Genomic DNA, 22,291 nt, shown 5'->3' with positions numbered 1-22,291 from the left:
AAATTAGACTTTAAATTAGCCTGTTTTACACATACAGTGGTACCATTGGTTGCCATGACAACATGGCTGGCTCTCCATTAACTAGTTTTTCCACTATGCTAGCTAACAGCATGAACAAAGCATTACAAGCTGAACCAAATTGTCCCCTTGTGGGACAATTAAAGGATTATTCTATTCTAATGTTCGCTAATATCATCTGACTGCCATGCAGTGTGACTGTTACCACCACTTACCAGCTAACCAACTAACTGGTTTGACCCGTAAGATACCGTCAACCAAAGTAACAAGCAGCATTACTAATTAAACAGCTAATTTATAAGATGAAACCTGCTAATTCAACTTAGAACTCCACATTCTGGATATTGTAATTCTGCAATAACTAATTAATGAAGACGAGTTTCTTAACAGTAGTTCACCAGCTAACACAATTACCAAAGTAGTGTTATGAGATCGACAGACCACGTGACTTTCGCGCGTTGCATTGTGGGTACGAGTGGCAACAAAATCAAAACACTGCATCAAGCGCCAGCATTTCCAGCACCGGTAACCATTAATTCTGCGGTTTAATCCCCACTTGCATTTTATTTGCCCCAAAAACAGTTCTGTACAAAACGACGGAGAACTCGGCAGCTCCGCACGAAGACAGACGTGACGAAGAGTCAAAGAAAGTACGAGGAAGAAATCAAAGGAGTGAAAGGGTCAGACCCACACGAGCACAGAGTGGAGTAAGGACGTCAGCATGCTGCACAACTTTCATCACGTTTTTTATTATATGGTCCTAAGTGAGAGCGCACACACTCACAACATGTTTGGTAGCATCAGATCCTGCAACAAGCCCAGCTCCAGTTTACTTTGGTGGTTTGGACGACTCCATCTCACAGCTGCTGTTACAGGCCAACGCATCTATGTGTCGTTTCAGGTTGTAGTGTTACACAACATTTTCAGATCCAATAGAAATAAAATAAGTGTTTGGTAATTCATTCAATTCATTGTCTTTATTTATTACTGGCATCATTGTTTCATTCTGTTACAGAATCTCACAGCAAAGAGGCAACATTGTAGAAATCCATCAGCTTTATTAGCTGCTTCGCTGAAAAACAAATCAACAATGCAAAAACAAAACATCAAACAACAAACTGAGACAGTATCACTTGCTTCATACAACACTTGGGCGCATATATGCAGACGTGGCTGTTTTGATCTCGCTCTCTCTCTTCACCAATCAGATCTGGCTGTGGTAGCAGCTTGAAACCCAGGCTGATAGAGGGGCCCAGTCTGGATCGCATCCCAGCATTTTGTAGGCTGCTTTTCCTACAAAGAACAACAAACATTAGCCCGCAAAGCCACAGTGAACAAAACAGCAAAGCAACGAATTCAATTCAAATTAAGACTTATTTGTAACCTACATCACCAATTATGATAAATGACGTAATAACTACAACAGCAGACTGACCTCTGTGGGAATGCTTGGAGCAGACTGACCTGTGAGCTGCAGCGTTCTGGGACGTTATATTTGCTCTTCGAACGGCTGCAATCCAGGCCGTCCGTCGCCTCTTTGTTACTTCGGAAACTCGGTTTGAACGATTTTTCTTCCACGACGGAATCCGATAACAACCGATCTCTTTACCGTCGGCTTCCCGTGGCTGTCATGCGACCGGCTGTTGCAGCTAATAACACAACAGCTTCTTGCCATTTTTTGTTTCTTTTTATCGCTGTGTGACTGTTTTCACGTGAAAGCCTGCGTGCGCTAGTACCGCTTACCACTCGTACCCACAATCCTTTGCGGGTTTGACGTCACATTTTCGATCTCATGACCACCTAACAAGCCAGTGCTACAAGCTTCCGTTTAAGTAACATTTCTTTATTAGCAGAGTGAATTTGTAGGATTGTTAACAGGGACAGTAAGTTAAACAAATGTCTGTTAACATTTCTTTAACCAGGTGAGACTTTCGTACAGCGTGACCTTGTAGAGAGTGCAGGCCTACATGCAGTCACAAAAACCACTACCTGGCTAACAGGCTGGTAGGTAATGATGTCAGGCAGGACTAACGCACACAAACGGGCTAACCTGCAGAAACTAAGCCTTGGAAGCTGCATACAGAAGTCTTAGTGGGAAACACCAGGTACACAGAGAGCTGCTGCACACCTGTGTGAAGGTTGTTGTTGTTTTAACTCCCCCTCTTTGATGTCCCGCAGATATGGCCGAAGATGTCCGTGGATTCTGATAACTCCTGTGTTTTGCTGTCATCACGTGACTCCCGGACTTCCTGCATCTTTCAAACCGCTGATGAGAAAGATGACATCCCAGGAGTGGGAGAGGAAAGGTGAGCCAAATTCTCAGGGGCTGATTGGTTTTCATTAACCTGTTTATCCTTTGCTGTGGTGTCGATTCCTTTGTAACTCCACCTCCTTCCTCCCACAGCGTCCTGGAGATGCTAAGCTACTCCAAGTTCTCCGACCTGGAGACATGGCTGTGCATGCCGTCCTCACTGCTGCTTTCCAGGCCTCTGGACTCCACCCACACCTCCTCGGGCTCTTCCTCCAACTCGTACTCCTCACGTGCGTCCCTCCACTCCGCCAACTCGCTCCCGGCTTCCTCCTCTTCGTCGCTGGCTTCAAACTCCCGCCGCTCCACCTGCAGCGAGCCGGGAGAAATCGACAGGTAACCCCAGCTCACCTGTTTATGCTTTTCATTGGGTTTATTTCGAGGCCGTTTCCATGAAGTTTGCTGATTTCAGGGTTTTTTGGATAACGGTGGAGCGCTGTGGCACAGAGGAACCAATCAGGCCCTTTGGTGCTTTGAATGAAACTTTAAAGAGATCCTTTGAGGGAAAATGTTCTGCCATTCAACCTTCTCACTGTCCGTCTATAAACAGGATCATGCTGCGTGTTTGAGCTGATCTTTGGAGTTTTGAAGAAGCTGCTGGGTCCAAACAAAAGACAGAAGTTTATTGTCGTGTGTTCGAAGTGTCAGGATTAACTTTAGAGAGCCTCGGGCGGGTCTGTCAGACGTCTTTGTCAGGGCACAGGTGGATCCTGCCGCTCGTCCTGCAGAAACATTGGAGCTCATGAAGCATTCGCCTGGCACCGTGGAGATGGCGGTTCTGTAGGCAAAGATAAGCTTGCAGGAAGCCCGAGGGGAAACAGTGCTGTTTATAGAGAGGAAATGTACAGCTAATGTGTGGAAGTGGGGTCATTATGAGTGTTTGCAGCAGCTGGAGGCTCTTCAGACGAACTATAGGAGCAGGTTGCCGAGTGGAAGGTCCTCCCTGTCACGCTCACAGATCCGTTTCCAGCCAGGTCCTGCTGTCTGAGCTTCGTTGGTTTCTTTGCAGGAAACAGTCAGTGCAGTGTCAGATCCACAGACTCCAGTTTCTGTCAGGGCTCTCTGACAGATTTCACCGTCCTCAAAGAACACAGCTGCTCCCCATCACAGTTTCCCACTTCCTGCACAGTGACATGTGTTTCCTGAATCTCGTGCACGGTTTCTAAATGGTCCAAAACATGTTTAGAAGACTGATTCTAAGCAGGCGTCTGTGGACGGGATGGCTGCAGGTTCGATCCCTGTCTCGTTCCTCAGACTGTGACTGTGAGCTAGAGAGCAGCTCGGTGTAGACAAAGCCCCTGTGGATGAGTCCATGTCTCATTCCCTCCAAGCCTGATGACAGGAAGAGCTCCTCCTTATGGTGTGTCCGTGGACAGGACGTTAACGACTGCTGTTGCTGGTAGCGTGACAGTGATGTGGTTGTTGTACTGCTGGCTGGAGAACAGAGAACATCTACAGACATCACCTTTCACTGACTCATGCTCTGTTCACTCAGCTGTTTCACGTGTGCAGAACTCAGAGCGCGCTCTGTACAGATCTGGACCCACGCTGATGCCGAGCAGGCTCAGAAACGCTCGACTCTCCGTTCTCCTCACCCAGCCTTTGTCCCCCTGCGCGCACACACACAGGTAAGGTAACACCCCTGCTGGGCAGTGAACACCTGACAGGAGCTTTTCCTTCAGCGCTGTTTCCGGCTGTGGCCGTCCGGTGAAGGGCGCAGTGCTCTGCAGCGATCTGCTGAAGCGCGTGTCCTCGGATGCTGAGCTGGGCTCGGCTGCTGGATCTTTTCCTGCGGAGGAAGAAGAAGGGACGGCATCTGATCCGAGCATCACGGTGCAGCTGCTGTCTCCGAGGACAGGTACCAGCTGGTTTGTGGTGGTTACCTGTCCGTCCCGCACGTCTCAGGGTCGCGTTCAGCGCTCAAACGATTGCTGTTTGAAGCTCTCGCAGTCTGCTCACACTGCTCCCTGATCCCTGCAGGGAAGCTGGATTTCTGATGTGACCAGAGCTCAGTGCGGTGCTCTGACTAACACCGGCATGTTCCTGTGTTCGTCTAATGGGAAATACATTAAACGTCTTCCAGGTTTTTACACGATTTGCAGCGTTGGTGTGGCAGGGATGCCGTGTGGATACTTTATTCCCAAAGTGTTGATGAAAACAGGATATTTCGTCACAGTATTCCTGAATAAAGTGTTTCCAGTTGCTTCAACAGCTAGAGGAGGAGTTCTCCGTGTCGTGTTTATTTTGTGCTGACTTTTCTCTCCTCGGATCCCTGCAGGTCGTCAGAAAGAGACTCCGCCTTCCTCACGCCCACTCTGACGAAGGAGGCGACCTGTCTGTCCACACCCCTCCTCCCCATCCTCTTCTCCACCCCTGCACCTCCTCCCGCTGCTGCTGCTTCACGGTCCAGCTATGGCACTCACGCAGGAGACTCCGCCTCCCACAGTGGCGTCAGCATCAGGAAGCGGCGGCGTCTCGCTGCCAGTCCTGGAGGACTCCACTGGACCTCTTCAGGTAACAACAGCCAGTGTGTGAGAAACTCATTCCTGCCTGGAGTAAACATGCTCCTCTGAACGTCTACATGGACACAGACAGTGAGATTAGGTCAAAGGTCAGATCTGACTCGTCTGACTTTCTAAGAGGGCATTAAACTGAAGCATCGCTCGCTCGGTTGCCTAGGTAACGTTCTAATCAGCAGTATGCTTTAACATTTAAAGCTGAGAAGAGATTGATCAGGTAGCGTTTGGGACGAGATCAGAAACGAGTCCATCAGAGGGGCAGCTCATGTGCACAGAAGGAGGGGGTGGAGGATGAAGGTGGAGCCACCAGGCAGGAGGAGGAGAGGAAGAGCTCAGAGGAGGATACTGGTATAGGAGGAGGCTGAAAGAAGGAGTGGGTCTCTGGTCGCGGCATCGCTGTCCGTCACTTCCTGTGTAGACGTGCTTTATGGCATCGCCAACCCCAGAAGCTTTTAATTGGCCAAAATATAAAGTAGCTAAATGCAGGCAGCTCAACAGGGCTGAAACACCTGGGTAACAACAAACAGGTGAGACCAGCCAGTGAGGACGAGACGGGGGAAGTAAACACATCACGACACAAATGACTACCAAAATAAAACAGGAAGTGAGAAGTAATAAGAAAATGAGGAAGTGCAGACGTGTTAATAAACATCGAGGGGAAAAACTCGACTTTAATACAAAATCGAGACTAAAAAAGTACACGAAGAAGAAAATGAGCCAAGTATGTAAACAGTGAGTCAAACAGGAAGTTGTTTATAGGTGAAATCAGCAGTGAGACGTCTGTGTTGGCGCTGACGGAGGCTGACGGAGGCTGAGCCCCTCTGCCCTGTGGTCATCGTCGAGCAGCCACGTCAGGAGTCTGTGTCTTGTTTCTCCCACACCCACAGAGACAGGTCTGTCGTGGGTGGAGGTTGTAGCTGCCGGCAGACTGGACGTGGGGTTGGAGCGGAGCTGTGGGCGTGCCGTCGAGTCAGGAATGTCTCTAATGGCTCCGAGCGGCGGTTTTGTTTACCGGGCTCCACTTCCTGTGTGTTGCTCTGCTCTCTTTAGCTCCACCCTTCTGGAGAATGATAACAAGCTTCCTGTTGAGCAGATTACGGCACAGCATCCATCAGGTGTTTGATCTCTGGCGCGCTTTCCTCAGACTGCAGGGTTAAGCTGCTTCTCGGCTTCACGTCGCAGGTTTTCCGTCTTTTCTGATCTGTCCTGCTGATTCCTCGCACTCAGTTATTCCACGCCCGCCCAGGCTGCGGCGCCTCGTTTGGATAAAAACTTCAGTGTGAGATAAACATGGTGTCTGAGGTGGTGTAGCTGCTGCTGGTTCTGGGTGGAGTTAATGAGCTGATGCAGAGATAAAGCCTGAGGTGGAGGTGGTTCGTTAGAGTTTCACAGCGGTCCACGAAGGGGCGTGGCTAAATCTCTGAACCAGTTTTACCATCAGTGACACCACAGCTGTGCTTTAGGACTCCGCCCCATCTCCTGTTCTTAGGTGTTCATCTTTTATGTATGTAACTTTGTAATTTTAACATGTTGTCGCCTCTTGGCCAGGACTCCCTTGAAAAAGAGGTTTTTAATCTCAATGGGACCTTTCCTGGTAAAATAAAGGTTAATAAATAATAAATAAATAAAGGGCAAAGGTTACTGGCTTTTTTACACCGACCTGCTTCACAAACAGGAAGTCCTGAGCTGGTTATCCTTTATTCTGATATCCTGTTTACAGCGCCCCCCAGAGGCTCAGTGAGCAGACCAGCTGCTTCTTAAAATCAGGTAAACCCTGAAACTCCCAGGTGACCTCAGTGAAGGAACCTTCAAAATAAGATGTTCAGAGAAAAAATGCAACACCAACAAAAGTTTGAGACAAAAGTTTTCCAGCAAAAAAGCTTTTATTTGAAGCAGAAATGAGAGAACAGGATCCTCAGAGCCTCCATCCTGAAACAGGAAGCTGAGGATGCTGCAGATCTTTGCCGTCCTTCAGCACACCTGAGACACATAGGAGGAAGTGAAAACACCGATTGTCTCCTCATGGTCAAAATCAATCTTTATTAAGACCCGCACAGAAAGAGCGACAGCAGCTCGTGGCCGCTGTAAACATTAAAAGATGACACAAGCAGGAGCGGCTCGTGTTACTGACTCTGGGAAGCAAACTTCAACAGGAAGTTGCAGTGAGTGTCTCACTTTTATGGGCTCAAAATGTGGTCATAAATATTTTGTACTTGTAAAAAAGATTTGTGCTTGTAAAAAAGATTTGTGTGTGGACTTAGCCCAAAAAACCCCTGCAAGTTACAACTACGAATTTTGACCCTATTTTTCTTCCTTTAAGCTGATTGGTGAATGTCATGTCAATCACAAATTAAACAATCCAATCAGAGAACAGATGGGTTTGGCTGTCGGAGGAGCGCTTTTTTGAACTGCAGGTCCTTGAAGGGTAATCGCTATATAAAGATCCGATAGCAGCTAGGTCCCCTAACTTTCAGTAGCTGTTGAAAGGATAAAGTTGTGCTATATCAGTGGTTAGAAATAACATTATTACTTTAGGATTAGTTTAACACAACGTCAGGGCTGACCCGGGACCATTGCTGTGAGTCACAGTGCGCAGCATAAAGGTCCTTTCACATTGGACGCAGGATGTGCTGCTAATGCTAACTGCTAACTAAAAGCAAAGGATCCAGAATGTGTTGCAGGCTGCTGGGCTCTGTGGGTTTTTGCAGCAGCTCTACCTGTAGTAGATGCACCTGCTCCTTGTCGTTTCTATCTCTGACTTTATGTGAACTACAAGAGTTTGTTTTTTTGCTAGTTCTTCAAATGTTCAATAAAAACATGTATGCTAATTCATAACGAAGAAAGCTTTGTTTTTTTTTTGTGTTTTTTTTTTTTTTTTTGTGTCCCGTTTGGATCTTTAGCATCAGAATTGTTGTCTTAAGGCCAAGAAAGATGCCAAGCAGATTTATTTTACCAAGTGGATCATCATGGCCTTGCCATATTGGTCCATTTGATTGACCTTTATTATAATTATGAATTTATTTTATTTTCAGTTGCTACAAACGGGACAGACATGACTGGGGGACAGGGAGAAAGAATGAAAGAAAGAGAGGGAGAGAAAGAAAACCAAAGGGGAGAAGAGACGGTGAGAAGGAGGGGAAGAAAGAAAAACAACAAAAAAACAAACAAACACCTGGGTCACCTGTATGGAGAAAAAAAACAGAAGAGAAAGCAAACAACAAAGAGCAACATAATAAAAAAAACAGCACCATCACAATAAACTAGCTAGCAGTAGATATCAGTAGATACTAAATAATAAACGATATTGTGCAGCACGCAAGATAGACAGCGCACAATGTGCTTTGAGGCAGCAGCCAAGAAAGCTTTAGTCCGCGTCTGTGAATACCCGTGTGTACACCTGTGTGCACACCTGTGTGGATCAGCATGCTTGCATTCCAAAGGTTTCTCCATGTAACAATCTGCTAGAGGGTGTGGGGGGGGCACAGCCCCGTCCTCCAGGGTATGAAGCAGGTATGGAGGAGATCAAAACTCCAGAAGAAAGCTTTGTAATGAAGACTGTCATTTCCAAAACACTGCCCCCCCTGCGTCCGCAGCGCTGGTGAAAAGGCTGTGGAAGTCCCTGTATTAAACACGTAGACCTGTGACACAAAAATCACCAAACTCGGATGACCACAGACTGTTTTCCTTCGTGGTGATGAAGGAAAACGCTGGGTTGGCATGTAGAAGGGCATTTATTCCCTTCAAAGACCTGCAGTTCAAAAAAAAGCGCCCCCCGACAGCCAAACCCATCTGTTCTCTGATTGGATTGTTTAATTTGTGATTGACATGACATTCACCAATCAGATGAAAGGAAGAAAAATAGGGTCAAAATTCGTAGTTGTAACTTGCAGGGGTTTTTTGGACTTCCTGCAGTCTGTGTCTGGGTGTAGGTGTGCTGTGTGTCCAGCAGAGGGAGCTGTGAGTCCAGCTGAGTGAGGAAGGGCACCTGTGCTGATCAGCTGAGCTTCACACAGACTTTATTCATAAATGATTCAAAGTGTGTCGTGAGCGCTGTGCTTTCATGTTTCCTGTCTTCAGGATCATCCACACACCTGCGTGCTTCCACGCCCACATTCTTCCTTATAAGGAGAGTTTACCTCCTGGATGGTGGAAGATGGTGAAGCTGTTCTACAGTCACACAGTCATGATGAAGGAGCAGGTGACCGCTCTGTGTTTGGCCTCCTCACACGGAGCAGCAGCGAGCACCCTGTGAGGCGGTGCACGGCGAGAGGGATGGCCTTTGGTGGCCACTCGCCATCACTGTGACCAGCGCGTGTTGCCTTCACTGTTTGATGGTTTGTGGGACTTTCTGTGTGGCGCTCGCAGGGCCGGTTCGCTTCGTTGTTGTTGTTCGTCTGATGTCCTGCGCCCACAGTGAGTTTGTGGTCAGGAGGGCGTCTTGGCGTGGTGGCATGGCGATGACACAGAGCTGAGGACGCAGAATAAGATAAGATAAGATAAGATAACCTTTATTAGTCCCACACGTGGGAAATTTGTTTTGTCACAGCAGGAAGTGGACAGTGCAAAAGTTATGACGCAAAAATTAGAATACAATAAGAATAAATACAGTACACAGCTGTACAGAATAGAATAAAATAATATACTATATACAGTAGAATAAAATAGAATAAAAATATACAATAAGATAAAAATAGAATACAAATACTATATACAACTGAGTAAAAATACAACGATGCCAGAAAAGATTATTGCACTTAGTGTTATTGCATATGTATGGATGTGTGTGCTTGATCAGTTAAAGTCTTTATTATGGAGTCTGACAGCAGTGGGGAGGAAAGACCTGCGAAATCTCTCCGTCCCACACCGTGGGTGCCGCAGTCTCCCACTGAAGGAGCTGCTCAGTTTGGTTTGAATAAGCCTTCAAACCTTCCTCCCGTTCATGAACCAGGCGGATTCAAACCTCTCCTGGTGAATGAAATCGATTGGCTGCACTCGGTGTTCGTCTGTGAGCGCTCGCAGGCGAGCTGAATGGATTTCCTCCTCATCAAACATTTATCGTGCTGCCTGGTTTGGTGCCTTACCTCCAGCGTTAACCTGACCCTCAGGAACACGGCCCACGGCGAGGCTCACGTTTCATCGCACGCACCTGTGGAAGCAAACAGGCTGGAGCACGATGTCCTCAAACACGCGCCCCTCCGTCTGCGGTCGTGTTTTTGAGCACCAGGAAACGCAAAGCAATAACTCAGAGTAAACTGCAGCTGAAATACATAAAGTCTGATTTATTTATTCAAAGAAATCAACTTCAGGTAAAAAGTAACCTGGATAAATACCAGTCATGTTTCACGTTTCACTTAGTTAGCTGTAACGTTTCACAGGAAGTGATGTAACAAAGCTCCACGGAGAGTTTACATCTGAGAAAATGAAAGTGGGCACGTAGCGGTGTCAGCTTTGGTCTGTGCTGCAAGCCGCCTTGTCACCCACCTCCTCCTCTTTTCTCTCGAGCTCGTGCTGATGTTCAGCCAGATGTTGATTATAAAGTTTGAGTGTGTGAACGGCTGCTGATGAAATTATCCACGTTCTCATAACGACGTGTGTGTGCAGCTGTGGGTGTGTGTGTGTTTACATCAGCTGTGGATCTGCACGTGCTCAGTGAGCGCCGTTTTGTCTCTGGTTAAAAAGGTTGACGTGGAGATTTGAATGTGAGCCACAAGCTGCCGACGCCCTCGGCCTCCTCATGTAGTTTTAATGCAGCAGCTCAGGTGGTCAGCTTACACCTGACCCACTCTCACACACACACACACACACACACACACACACACACACACACACACACACACACACACACACACTGTGGGTGAGTGGGAACACGACACCGCCCCCCTGACGCAGCAGGGCTCTGGTTTCTCTGCAGGCTCTGTTCAGCGGGACTTCTGGTCACCTGATCCGTCCCCGGGGTCGAGGAGGAGTGGAGGAGGAGGAGCAGGTGCGAGGAGTCTTCCCCTGGGGGAGGCGGCCCGAGTTTCCCTGCCGTGGGCCACAGACCGGGCGCTGCTGAGAAAGACGATTTCGGTGGACGACCGTCTGCTGCAGCCGGTGGGCGGCGAGCAGCGACACCTGAGGCTGCTGAGCCGGCTGGAGAGAGGCCGGAAGAAACTCCGCAGCATCCACGTAAGTCTGGATTTCCTCTTATCTGATTACGTTTACTAAAGCTGACCTCTGACCCCAGCTTCCATCATCAGAACAGGACAGGAAGTGCTTTCACACCTTCTCCCAGGTGCTGTTTGTGGGAAACGCAGCTGACTGTTTCCCGATGAACAGCTTTTATCTTTGTAGCTGCTCTCGTGGTCACCGCTGTGCTCGGAGCGTTTGTGTGTTTTTGTTGTGTGTCAGACTCTCAGCGGCGCTGCCTCGACCAGCCTCGTGCCGCGGTGAGTCAGCGTGCCTCACGTTTGACACAGCTTCAACAGGGAAACCTTTGCCAGCAGTGAGAAAAACCGCGACGCTTCGCTGTCCCCGCCCACTGTGTCCACCTCGGACACAGTGGGCGGTAGGTCAGAGGTCACGAGCGTGGCTATGGCGTCTGTTTTGGTCACCTCCAGCAGCTCTAATTAGTCAGACGGTGGGAGGGAGCGGATTTTCCCACCGCTGCTGTGATGTCACAGGAAAGAGGAAGATGGATTGGTTGCTTTGTAAAAGACTGGGCGGGCTTTAGAGGAGTGGGTCATTGTTGCATCGATGACGGAGGACATGCCGATCCGCCCGAGCAGAGGTGCGATCGATACTGACGTCAGGATCGTTCAGTCAGGATGAGTTTATGATGCGAAGACAAAAGAAAGACGAGGAGAGAAAACGTGAAACACAGGACCAGTCTATTTCCTGGACATAGCAGCGATGCTTCGCACTCTGGAGCCTCTGGTGGGCGTTAGAGGAACTGCAGGAGAAACATCATGAGCTGAAATCATGAAACACACACATCAGGAAACAAGAGGAAAAGGATCCGCCTCCATCATCGTCACCATCATCAGCGTGAGCGTCCAGACTCGCTCTGGGAGCCGCGCTGGGGATGGATCCATTGATAGATCATTTTGAGCTTTTCTTTAATCTCAGGACTAATTCTGATGTTAGGTCGGTTTCGTCACCTCAGTGTGGCCTAAACAGCCTTAAAGGCAGAAACATAAAGACGTCCTCGTGTTTGAGCTTCAGCTGACGAGGTTTGTTACTCTGTCGCTGAAACGCTGTCCTGCATTCGTCTCCGCTCGCTCTCTCTTTTTCTCTCTCAGCCAACAAACTGTTTCGTGTTTTTGTCCAATCAGCAGCCAGATTAGTGATAACTCTGACTGACGGAGCGATGTCTCGCTGTGAGCGGAGCAGCTGGCGTTTCCTCCTCCGTCCGCTCCGTCGTGTCTGCGTCAGCGTCCGGCTGACGGCACAGAAACATCCCGGTGACTCAGCAGCGCTCCCGTCATAAACCCGGGGAAACGGCGCCTTTGTTTGCGCGCGGGGCGGGGACGCCTCCCCACCTCCACCTGCACCATAAACACATCCCGCTCCAGCGTTCAGCCGTTAAACGGCAGCTTTCTGGGAATCGTGACCCCGACAGCGCGACGCTGTGATGTCACTCCAAAGTCTGTTTGTTCCGGCTCAGCGGCTTTTACAGGAACACCGCGTTACTTTAAAACTTAGAACATTTTCTAGAGAAAATCAAAGATTCTGACATTAAATCAGAGTTTCAGGTAAAAAAAGACTAAAAGGCAAAATTTTAGAAAACACAAACTAAAAAAGTCAAAATGATTATTTAAAAATCAAGTTGAAATTCTTAATTTATAAAAACATTGAAAAATTAATTTCAGTTGGTTTTGTTTTAGTCCCAGTTTTGATAAAAATGTATAATTATTAACATTAAAACAGAATAATTTGACTCAAAATTTAAATAACTGAATTCTCATGTAACACAAACTCATCACGGGCTGCGATGAGCTTCCATACATCCGTGTTTCCCGCCTCTGTGTGAGCTTCATGTCACGTTCTGTTTTAACCATCAGTAGTAACAGGCCTCTCCTCCTGAGCACCAGCAGGGGGCGCCCTCCTCATCCGCTGGGCCTGTTTAATGTGACTGCAGCTGCTGCAGGAAGCGATGATTCACCCTGCTGAGTACGCAGGGCAGGTACTCAGACCCCCCATCGTACCTGAGCCCCAGGAGGAAGATTTCCCAGACGAGCCATCTAAATCCTGAGTTTTAGCGACACCTAATTCGTCGACTCTCATTCCAGGTCCCCGCCCCTCAGACCAGTTAATGAACACCTGCCTGCTCTAAACTCCTCCCCCTGCTTCCTGCTCCTTCATGACTCTAACATGAACATCATCAGGAAACAGTTGTTTTGGGGTAAAGAGCGGCGGATTGGAGCAGCATCTGCTGGTCGCTGCACGCAGCAGGCTGTGGTCAGCTGATCCAAGGTAAAACAGTGATGGACGACCCTCATTCGCGGAGAGATTTCCTGTGTATGGATTCATTTATCTGATTGTTTTGAGTGAGCAACCGCCAAGTTTAAACAGCCAATCAGCAGAGGGTTGGTGCTTTTGCCCCACTGTAGGGAACTTTTAGGGAACAGTAACTTCATTAAAGTGTTTGCAGGACTTTTATTTGTGTGACACGTTCAGTCAGCAGCAGCGCGTTCGGCATCCTCGACTCCGCGATGGGGTGATGTGGGCTGAGGCGTGCACACAGGCGGGCTCTGTGCACGCCTCCTGTTTACTCTGACATTTTTCTATGGCCCGCTCGGCGTCTTTGTACACAAACACTCACACAGTGCTGTATTGAGCGTCCGTGCTCCCGCGGGACTAATCATATCAGCTGCTGCTCCGCTCCAAATCCTCCATGAATCACCTACCGCAAAATCTTAGCTCCATAAATTCAGCCTGACGTCTTATTACTGCTGATCCTTAAACAAACAGGCTGCGGAGCGCTGGAGTGCTGCCTTCCCCTCATGACAGCGCCGCATTAACCCGCTGCATGCTGAGGCTGCGCGCAAACCACAGCTTCACTCCTCACCATTAATGTAACCACATCCCCCAGTACACCTCCCAGTACGTGTACACCTGTGGTGATGATGATGAGGGTCCAGAGAAATGCTCTGCAGTCGTCAGGCATGACCCAAAACATTAAAGTCGATGAGACCTTGGCTCTGTGACGCTCCGACTTCAAACATAAGAAGAAGAAATTCAAATTATTTATAAACCAAATCACAGCAGTCGCCTCGAAGTGCTTTATGTCGTAAGGTCGACCCTACAATACTACATACAACAATCATATGACCCCCTATGAGCAGCACTTTGGCGACAGTGGGAAGGAAAAACTCCCTTTTAACAGGAAGAAACCTCCAGCAGAACCAGGCTAAGAGAGGGGCGGGGCCATCTGCGATTGGTTGGGGTGAGAGAAGGAAGACAGGATAAGCAGGTATGATTCAGTGCAGAGAGGTCTATTAACACATAGGAAGTGAAGAAGAAGCACCCAGTGCATCATGGGAATCCCCCAGCAGTTTTCTGCTGATCAGCTGATTGAGCTCATGACGTCACCTCGGCGGCGCTCTGTGGCGAGACGGTTCACACGTTTAAAGATTTACTTTTGTGGAAAACCTCAGAGGTTCATGGATGTAGTGAAGGACGTGCAGAGGGCTGCTGGGACAGGAGGAGGTGGAGCAGATGGTCCAGTGTGGCGCCCCCTAAAGGAAGCAGCTAGAAGACGAAGAAAAGGATTCTGCAATTGTTTACAGTCTAAATACATTAATTAATAACAGTTTAATTACAGTGTAGTTATTCATTCACTTGTACCTTTAAACTTTGCACCTTTACATTGTAACAAAGTGTAAACATAAATGTTGCTGTGTGGTTACATCGTGACTGACGTACACCGGTGTAATTAACACTATAAACAACATGTATTATAATGTAATATGATCAAATGTAGTTTAATTAAAAATGTAATAAATAGGTATTTTTTAAATATAGCGTAGTTACAGTTATAAATACTTTTAAGTATAAAGTTTAATAATTACTAACATACTGAAAAAATTATCTTCAAGTATAATTATTTTAATTACATTGCAGTGTGTTAGTATCTGCTATATGTGTAATAAATCCATTCAGGTCATGTTACACAGTGTGATGAAGTACAATAGTGTAGTTACATTAGTGTTGTGGAATTACATTTCAAGCATAAAAAAATCAGGTTGGAAGAGGTCAAAGGTCGTCCTGAGAGGCCTCACTGCTCGCTGTGGCATCCGTGTCTCGTGTTGGACACAGAACATGTCACAACATTAAAGTAAAAGTGGACTTCATGACACGTTCCTCACTGTTTGCTGGGAGTGGGACAGCGTGCAGGCAGCGCGCAGTGGGAGGTCGTGCTGGTGGTGGTAGATAGTTTTGATGATTGTTCACTAACTTTGGATCAATGACCTCACAGCTCACGCTGCTGAACTCTGACCTTTCTTCACACTGGCTGTGGTGGAGCTCATAAAGTTTAATGTGGGGTCTGATGGCGCCGCCTCTCTGTGAGCAGCAGCTTGCGGCTGAATCTCACCTGATTGCCGGACCGCCGTGCTGCATGACATCTGTGACCACGGCAGTCAGCCTGTCAGTCACCCAGCGGGTGGGCCCTGCCAGGAGGGGGGCCTCAGCCTCCCCCGTCTGCGGGCTCCCCGCCCGGCCATGAATGCCGGCATTGGAGGGCTAATTAGCCCGAGGAGAGGCCAACAGGCCGGCTACACAGAAAGCCTTGTTCACATTAGAAAAGAGAAGCAGGAGCGGGAGGGGCTCGGCCGTCTGCAGTCAGCGCCGTCCACCCGCCGCGTGGCAAGCGTACAGGAGAACAGGAGGTTAGTTCAAATTAGCGGTGACGCTTAACAGGCAGGCTGAGTCAGTGAGGTCCCTTCAGGTCTGATCACTGCAGATCGAGCTGGGTATCGATACAGATGTTCAGCATCAGCCCAGAGAGGCTCTCCTCCTGCGCTTACACTCAGAGTGAGGTAGATGAGGCCTCACAGCTGATAAAGTACTGTAAAGATAAAAGCATGTGAGCGTTATCAGTGACAGATGCAAGCAGCTCTTTTTGTCTGCTGAAGTCAAACTCTCCAAGAAGCAGACTCAGCTGTTTTTAAGACTGTTTCTATCATGCAGCAAAAAAACAGACTGCAGCTAAAAGATAGCCTTCATGATGTCATCCACTCCACTGCTAATAATGCAGGCTGACTGCTGCTCCCTGGTGGACGTTAGCGGAACTCCTGAAACACGCCCTCTGCAGGCAGAGATGGTAAATGGCCTGTATTTATATAGCGCTTTACTAGTCCCTAAGGACCCCAAAGCGCTTTACATATCCAGTCATCCACCCATTCACACACACATTCACGGCAGCTACATTGTAGCCACAGCCACCCTGGGGCGCACTGACAGAGGCGAGGCTGCCGAACACTGGCGCCACCGGGCCCTCTGACCACCACCAGTAGGCAACGGGTGAAGTGTCTTGCCCAAGGACACAATGGCCAAGATTGTCTGACCCAGGGCTCGAACCAGCAACCTTCCGATTACAAGGCGAACTCCCAACTCTTGAGCCACGATCGCCCGACAGAGAGAGCAGAGAGAGCAGCTGCATAACCTTAACCTTTTATTTTCATGTCGCCACTATGAAAAAGAAAGTGTGGCAATTAAAGCGCTGCTCCATCTTGTGGTTGAAACTGGTGTTACATGAAAGTTTAGCACAACGTTTTGTCTTTAACACAAACACAGAAGATTTGAGTGTTTTTAAACGGTCCGGTCTCCGTGAAGCTTCATGTTTCTGACGCACTGAGCTGAACAGGAAGACGGACTCTGCTTTCACAGACAGAGAAAAACAAAAGAAGGTAAAATTATAAGTGAACACCAGCAAAAAGGTCAGAGCCGGCGGCATTAATTGAAAGTAAAGTCTGGGCTGCGTCCCTCACCCCCAACTCTTTGCGCTACAACTTCCTGTGACATTAAAGCGCGAACAAAGACGGGCCGGCTGGGCGTGTTGGCATTCAGAGAAATACCAGCAGAGTGAAGGAGGAAGTGATGAAGGCTCGAGGTCTGAGACCCTCCGCCTCTTTGTTCTCTGAGCACCTCTGCCAGGATCTGAAGGGCTTTAAAGGCACACACCTGGACAGGAACCTTTCTTCACCTTTCCACAGGGACACCATCACTCTACCCCAGCCAATCAGAGGCCGACTTTGAGAGGCTCTGCTAAACCGTGCTGATGCTTGTAACGACACACCTGACCTCCTCAGAAATCTGATCCTGAAAAAGAACGTATTCATATTGTGCTGCTCTGCACATTAATTAGGTCATCCATGATTATTGATCGTGCAGGTGCACGTGTCCTGAGCTTTGTGTCAATGAGGCCGTCCTCTGACAGGAAGTCCTCACAGGAAATGGGCCGATTCAGAGAAAAGGAGGTGAAGGTGACCAATTAAACTCAGAGGCCGGTGAAGTCTGTGGCGAACGCCGACACGAACAAAGAGATGAAGCTGCTGGCCTGCTTTTGTTCAGACTTCAGAGTCGCGCTCGCCGCTGCATCGCCAAAGTCCTTCAGCTGACTCGAAACAGCCGGAGTCAGCTCAGACCTCGGGTTTGTTTCGGCGATCACACCGGAAACACTCAGCAAGTCTTTCTTCTGCCTGTGACTCTCAGCGATGACCTCGTCTTACAGGCGGCGAGAACAAAGCCTCCAGGACGCCCTCGTCGAATCGGAGGAAGAGCGTCTGAAGTAATGAGCACCTTTTTGCAGGAACGAGGCGTGCCGAGAAATCACAGACAGTGATGGACGCTTTCAGAGCAGCACTGAACCCGATGAAGGGCGGGTCACGCCCATTACCCCGACACGCCACTGCCGAGCCGCTCATGGGCGTGAACTCGCTGTCAGGAAATACCTGAAAGAGCTTCAGATGCTGGTTTTTCTCAGAGCTGCTGGTTTCACGAAACACGAAGCAGCTGTTAGTGTGAATATTGAGCGGCCAGGTTTAAGGTTTATTCCTGCAGGTGGGGGTTTAGAGGATGGGTGGGGGTTTAGAGGATGGGTGGGGGTTGGGTTCATGCTGGCACAGAGAAGTGCAGGAACATTAAACACTGTTAAAAGCACCCCCTCTCCAACAGTTCTGCACCGCTGTTCTGTGTAGTTCTGAGGACGGAGCGTCGGTCTGACTGAACTGAGGAGAAAAATACGACTTTCAGCGTGTCGGGGGTGGAGCCCCGCCGGGCGCCGCATTGTTTGAGCATCTTCAGGCCTTCCAGCGTCTCAGAGAGCCGAAGCACTGTGTACAGATAGCAATTTTCCCTCGCAGCGTCCTCTCCGGTCGTCAAGGCAACTGAATACTTTCACCCTGAATCAAACCGACCTCCTCCTCCTCCTCCTCCTGCATCCAGCATCCTTCATGCATGGAAAGACTCAGCAAACACTGTTTATTTCCCCCAGAGGGGAGCAGGCAGGGACTGCTGATGTTTAAACAGGTGACACCGGTGATTACACAGCAACTCAGAAGCACCTCAGATTTATTTTATGCTCACGTCTAAGCGCATCTGACGCGACGTGACACGTGACCGAGTGTTTAAAAGTTTTTACAACATCACGAATATAAGAAAGCACCAAAACCTGCAGTTCCTCTGGTGTCCTGCAGAGGCGCTATGCGCTACGCAGCAATAAAGAAATGACTGACGCTGTGGGTCAAACGTTTATGCGTGCTTGACGTATTACCTTCTTTGTTGTGATTACTCAAAAAAGTAATCTATTACACAGAATACACAGAACTTTAAAGTAATGCAGTATGTTACTTCATTACTCCTGAGAAAAGGTCATTTGCTGTACTCGTGAAGTTGCTTTGATGTTACTCTGTAATAGGGCTGAACGATTATGGAAAATAATCTAATTGCGATTTTTTGCCCCAATATTGCGATTGCGATGCGATATGCGATTATTTTTTAAGGTCTTTGTCTTCTGTATTATTAAACAAAGACAAGCAATACATCATATAGTATGGCCAATACTATATTACATTAATTTTAAACTGTTCTTTCCTGGAAGACAGACCTCTGTTATGATGACATGAGGTGATGCATGAATTGATGACTGACATTTTTATTTAACTTCTTCAATCACAACAGTATATTTGAACATACACAATAGTTTATTTTTAGCTTACAAACATCTGAGCATAAAGTGCTGACAAGGAACCCTGGTGTAAACATTAAAATGAAAGTCAGTACAATGTGCAGATTGCAGAAATATACATAAAAAAAATCAGTGGCTTTACCACACTCAGTTTTTCGACATCTGTGAACTACTAGACAGTCATTCAATTACAAAATAATATTAAATAAATAAAACTAATAAATAAAAAATACACACATCTTACTGATCTCTGCAGTCAGTAACATTACACATAAAGTGCAAACATAATAGCAATTGTATAAACACACACACAAACACGCCTTTAAAGTTTAAAGGCGTGAAATTGGACGGTCTAGTTCTGATTAGCGTCACCGCTGTCTCGGTGGAGTTTAATAAACTCGGCCGTCTGCTTCTTGCTATCTAAAATATAACCAGACACTGGTGTAAATTCTCGACTGTCTCATACTTCTGTTTAATAAGTTTTCTGTTTGACGTTTAGTCAGCTGTGTGAAAACCAAGGAGGAACCCACCCGGGGGATTAATAAAGTTTTATTTTATCTAATCTAATAACTTTAATCTCAGCCAAACCGATTTACTCACGAACAAACAAAACACTGAAAAAAGCCCAACAATAACATTTTTAGGTTGTCTAAGTGACTTATATATTACGTTTAACCCGAGCAGCGAAACTCCGCGGTGATCTGAAAATGATGTGCCGGGAGTTGTGCCGTTCTCGGCCGCATCAGTAACCCTCGAGCTCCCGGCTAGCTGTCGAGCTGGTGGGTAGCAGACGCCTCTGAAAACGTCGAAGCACTTTTGCAAATATGGGATATCTTGATAAACCGAGCAGATATTTGATGTTTACACAACTACTTTCTCGCCTGAAAATATGTTAAAAGTTTATTGTGTGACCCTGAAAGATTAGTATGAGTAATTTTAAAACTTAGCAGCGGCCGCCATTGCTGGAAACTGGAGTTTGGCTGGGCCGCGCTATGAATTCTGGGATATGGTAGTAATTTGGACAGCCTTCGGCGCGTCGCTGTGACGTAATCGGTCTACAAATGCGGCCTCAGGAGGATGCAGCCCATGAATTTGGACATGTCCAGAGTATAATCGCAGCCTTTGCGGTTAGAAAATTGCACTTGATCATGTCGCGATATTATCGCAAATGCGATATATCGTTCAGCCCTACTCTGTAATATAGCTCGAACACGCTGTCTCATAATCACCATTTAATATAAACCTGAGGCTCCACGCCAACACGACTCCCTGACGAGTAGGGATGGGTATCGAAACCCGGTTCTTGTTGAGAACCGGTTCCCCCTGTTTCAGTTCCTTGGAATTGTTTGCCATTTTTGCAAACGATTCCCTTATCGATTCCAGTCGCCCCGAATGACGTCACTACGTTGCGGAGCGTCATTTACCTGGCAGGAAACATGGCGCCTAAGCGGCTCAAACGCTCAAAAGTTTGGTCATACTTTACGAGAACGGATGACAACAGGGCAACTTGCAATACTTGCAAAGCAGATATTTCATTTAAGGGAGGAAACACTACGAATATGCAAAAGCATTTTCTCACAAACACGCGATGACCTTAAATGAATGTCATGTTTTTAATTCGCTCCAGACTCGTGAATCTCAACCCAGCAGCAGCGGTAACGTTTGCACGTCCTCTCCCGTTAATGCGGCAGGTAAATAATCAACTAACAGTGCATATTATGTTAGCGTGATCTGCCTTATTACAAACCTGCCATTACTGTGCATTTAGTGACCATGATGAGACAGACAGAGTCTGGCTCAGATGCTGGCAGTTCTCGCTGCAGTCTGCCGGTAGCGTCTCCTTTCAGGCAGGATAGACGAATGTCACCGAGCAGTGACTCAGTTTGTGGTCAAAGGCTTGCACCCGTTTGCCACAGCAGATGATTTTCAGTAAGTGAATGTGTTTAATTGTAGGCAGGGACATTACTGGATATTCTTGTGTAATTGCTACAGAATAATTTATGTTATACTTTGTTATTGCTACAGAAGAATATTTATTTTATTATTTTACATTTACAATTTTTTTTCCCGGGGACCCTGTGACACCCCATTGAAGAGCCGCAGGCTGGATCTCTTAAGATCTCACTGTTGGGTTTGTAAGGCCATGTTACTCCTAAATTTCTATCTTGTTCAAAGAGAAGATATAAAACAAAGTTCTAAGCTAATCGACCTTAGTGTTCTCCTTTTTAAAAAGAATCGATAAAGAATCGAATCGTTAAACAGAATCGAAAATGGAATCGGAATCGTGAAAATCTTATCGATACCCATCCCTACTGATGAGGACACACGTCTCTCAGATCTATGTCTTAGTAACTCAAAGCAAACATGAAAACCAGCACAGAAACTCGATCGTCACGGTGATTCTGCTTTAAAAATTCTGCCTCATCATCTGCTTGTTCCTGTTTTTTAGTTCAGGCTCCGGCCGCGGGGGTCGCCATTCGCTCTGCTCACTCTGGGTTCTTGGCTAGCTTAGCGTTAGCATGCTGTATGTGCAGGTTGCAAAGAAGCGAAGTGTTAGCAGCACAATGCTCGTGTTTCTGTCCTAGATGCAGCTTGAACTTTACCAAAAATGTGCTTATATGCTCCAGACTGCGTCGCCATTTCCTCTGACACGTGAACTGAAATCAGCTGATTAGCTGATAAGCAGGATCAATAGGCAGACTAACGATTCCCATCCCTGGGCGTGGCCTGTGGCTTCACCTGAACTGGCCCTCTGGTTTGCGGTTGTGCTGTTGGAGCCTTGCGAAGCATTTTAATGACATCATCTGACCAATAATGCCGACCTGGAGGCTTCGAAGCGTGTAGAAACGTTTGAAACGACCTCTGGTGGGTGTGGTAAGTAATGCACCGGCGTTGTCGTCCTGAGTGGGGTAACCTGGCTGCTCCTAACCATGAGAATGGAGCCTCCTGCTTAAGGCTGTAAGCGTAACATGTTTCCAACCGACATTCGTCAGTCCAACGATCGACGATGGGCTCCGACTTTTTGAATTCATACATTTTGTTTGGAGGGAATATTTTAGCTCCTTTTCTTGTTTCAGTATTAATACAACTACTTTTTGGATTATTCATTTATTTATTTATTGCACCAAATCACACAAAAGACTTAACTTTACATTAGAGACTTTTTTTAATGTTGGCTGGAAGATTTTTAGCTTATTTGTTGTTAGGTGGAGTGTGTAACACAGATCAACACGATTACAGTGGAAACAGAAGCCAGCTCCTCTTCGTTTCCCTCCC

The 22,291-nt window shown here is 47.3% G+C and overlaps 1 protein-coding gene across 3 annotated transcripts in view; it reads left to right on the top strand.

The window, feature by feature from the left end:
• The window catches only part of ankfn1a (ankyrin repeat and fibronectin type III domain containing 1a), a 110,653-nt gene that overhangs the window by 3,053 nt on the left and 85,309 nt on the right, over positions 1–22,291 (top strand). For all 3 annotated transcript variants that reach the window (XM_085417304.1, XM_085417303.1, XM_085417302.1), the window contains exons 2-5: positions 2,197–2,324; positions 2,423–2,662; positions 4,605–4,840; positions 10,757–11,013. In XM_085417304.1, the coding sequence (XP_085273430.1) occupies positions 2,209–2,324; positions 2,423–2,662; positions 4,605–4,840; positions 10,757–11,013 (849 nt within the window). In that variant the 5' untranslated portion in view covers positions 2,197–2,208. The remainder of the gene's footprint in view (positions 1–2,196; positions 2,325–2,422; positions 2,663–4,604; positions 4,841–10,756; positions 11,014–22,291) is intronic.

This window comes from Rhamphochromis longiceps, linkage group LG8 (assembly GCF_057381845.1).
Source record: "Rhamphochromis longiceps isolate RC_006_pf linkage group LG8, R_longiceps_female_GT1.1, whole genome shotgun sequence".
NCBI lineage: Eukaryota > Metazoa > Chordata > Actinopteri > Cichliformes > Cichlidae > Rhamphochromis > Rhamphochromis longiceps.
This window is presented reverse-complemented; position numbering and strand designations above follow the sequence as displayed.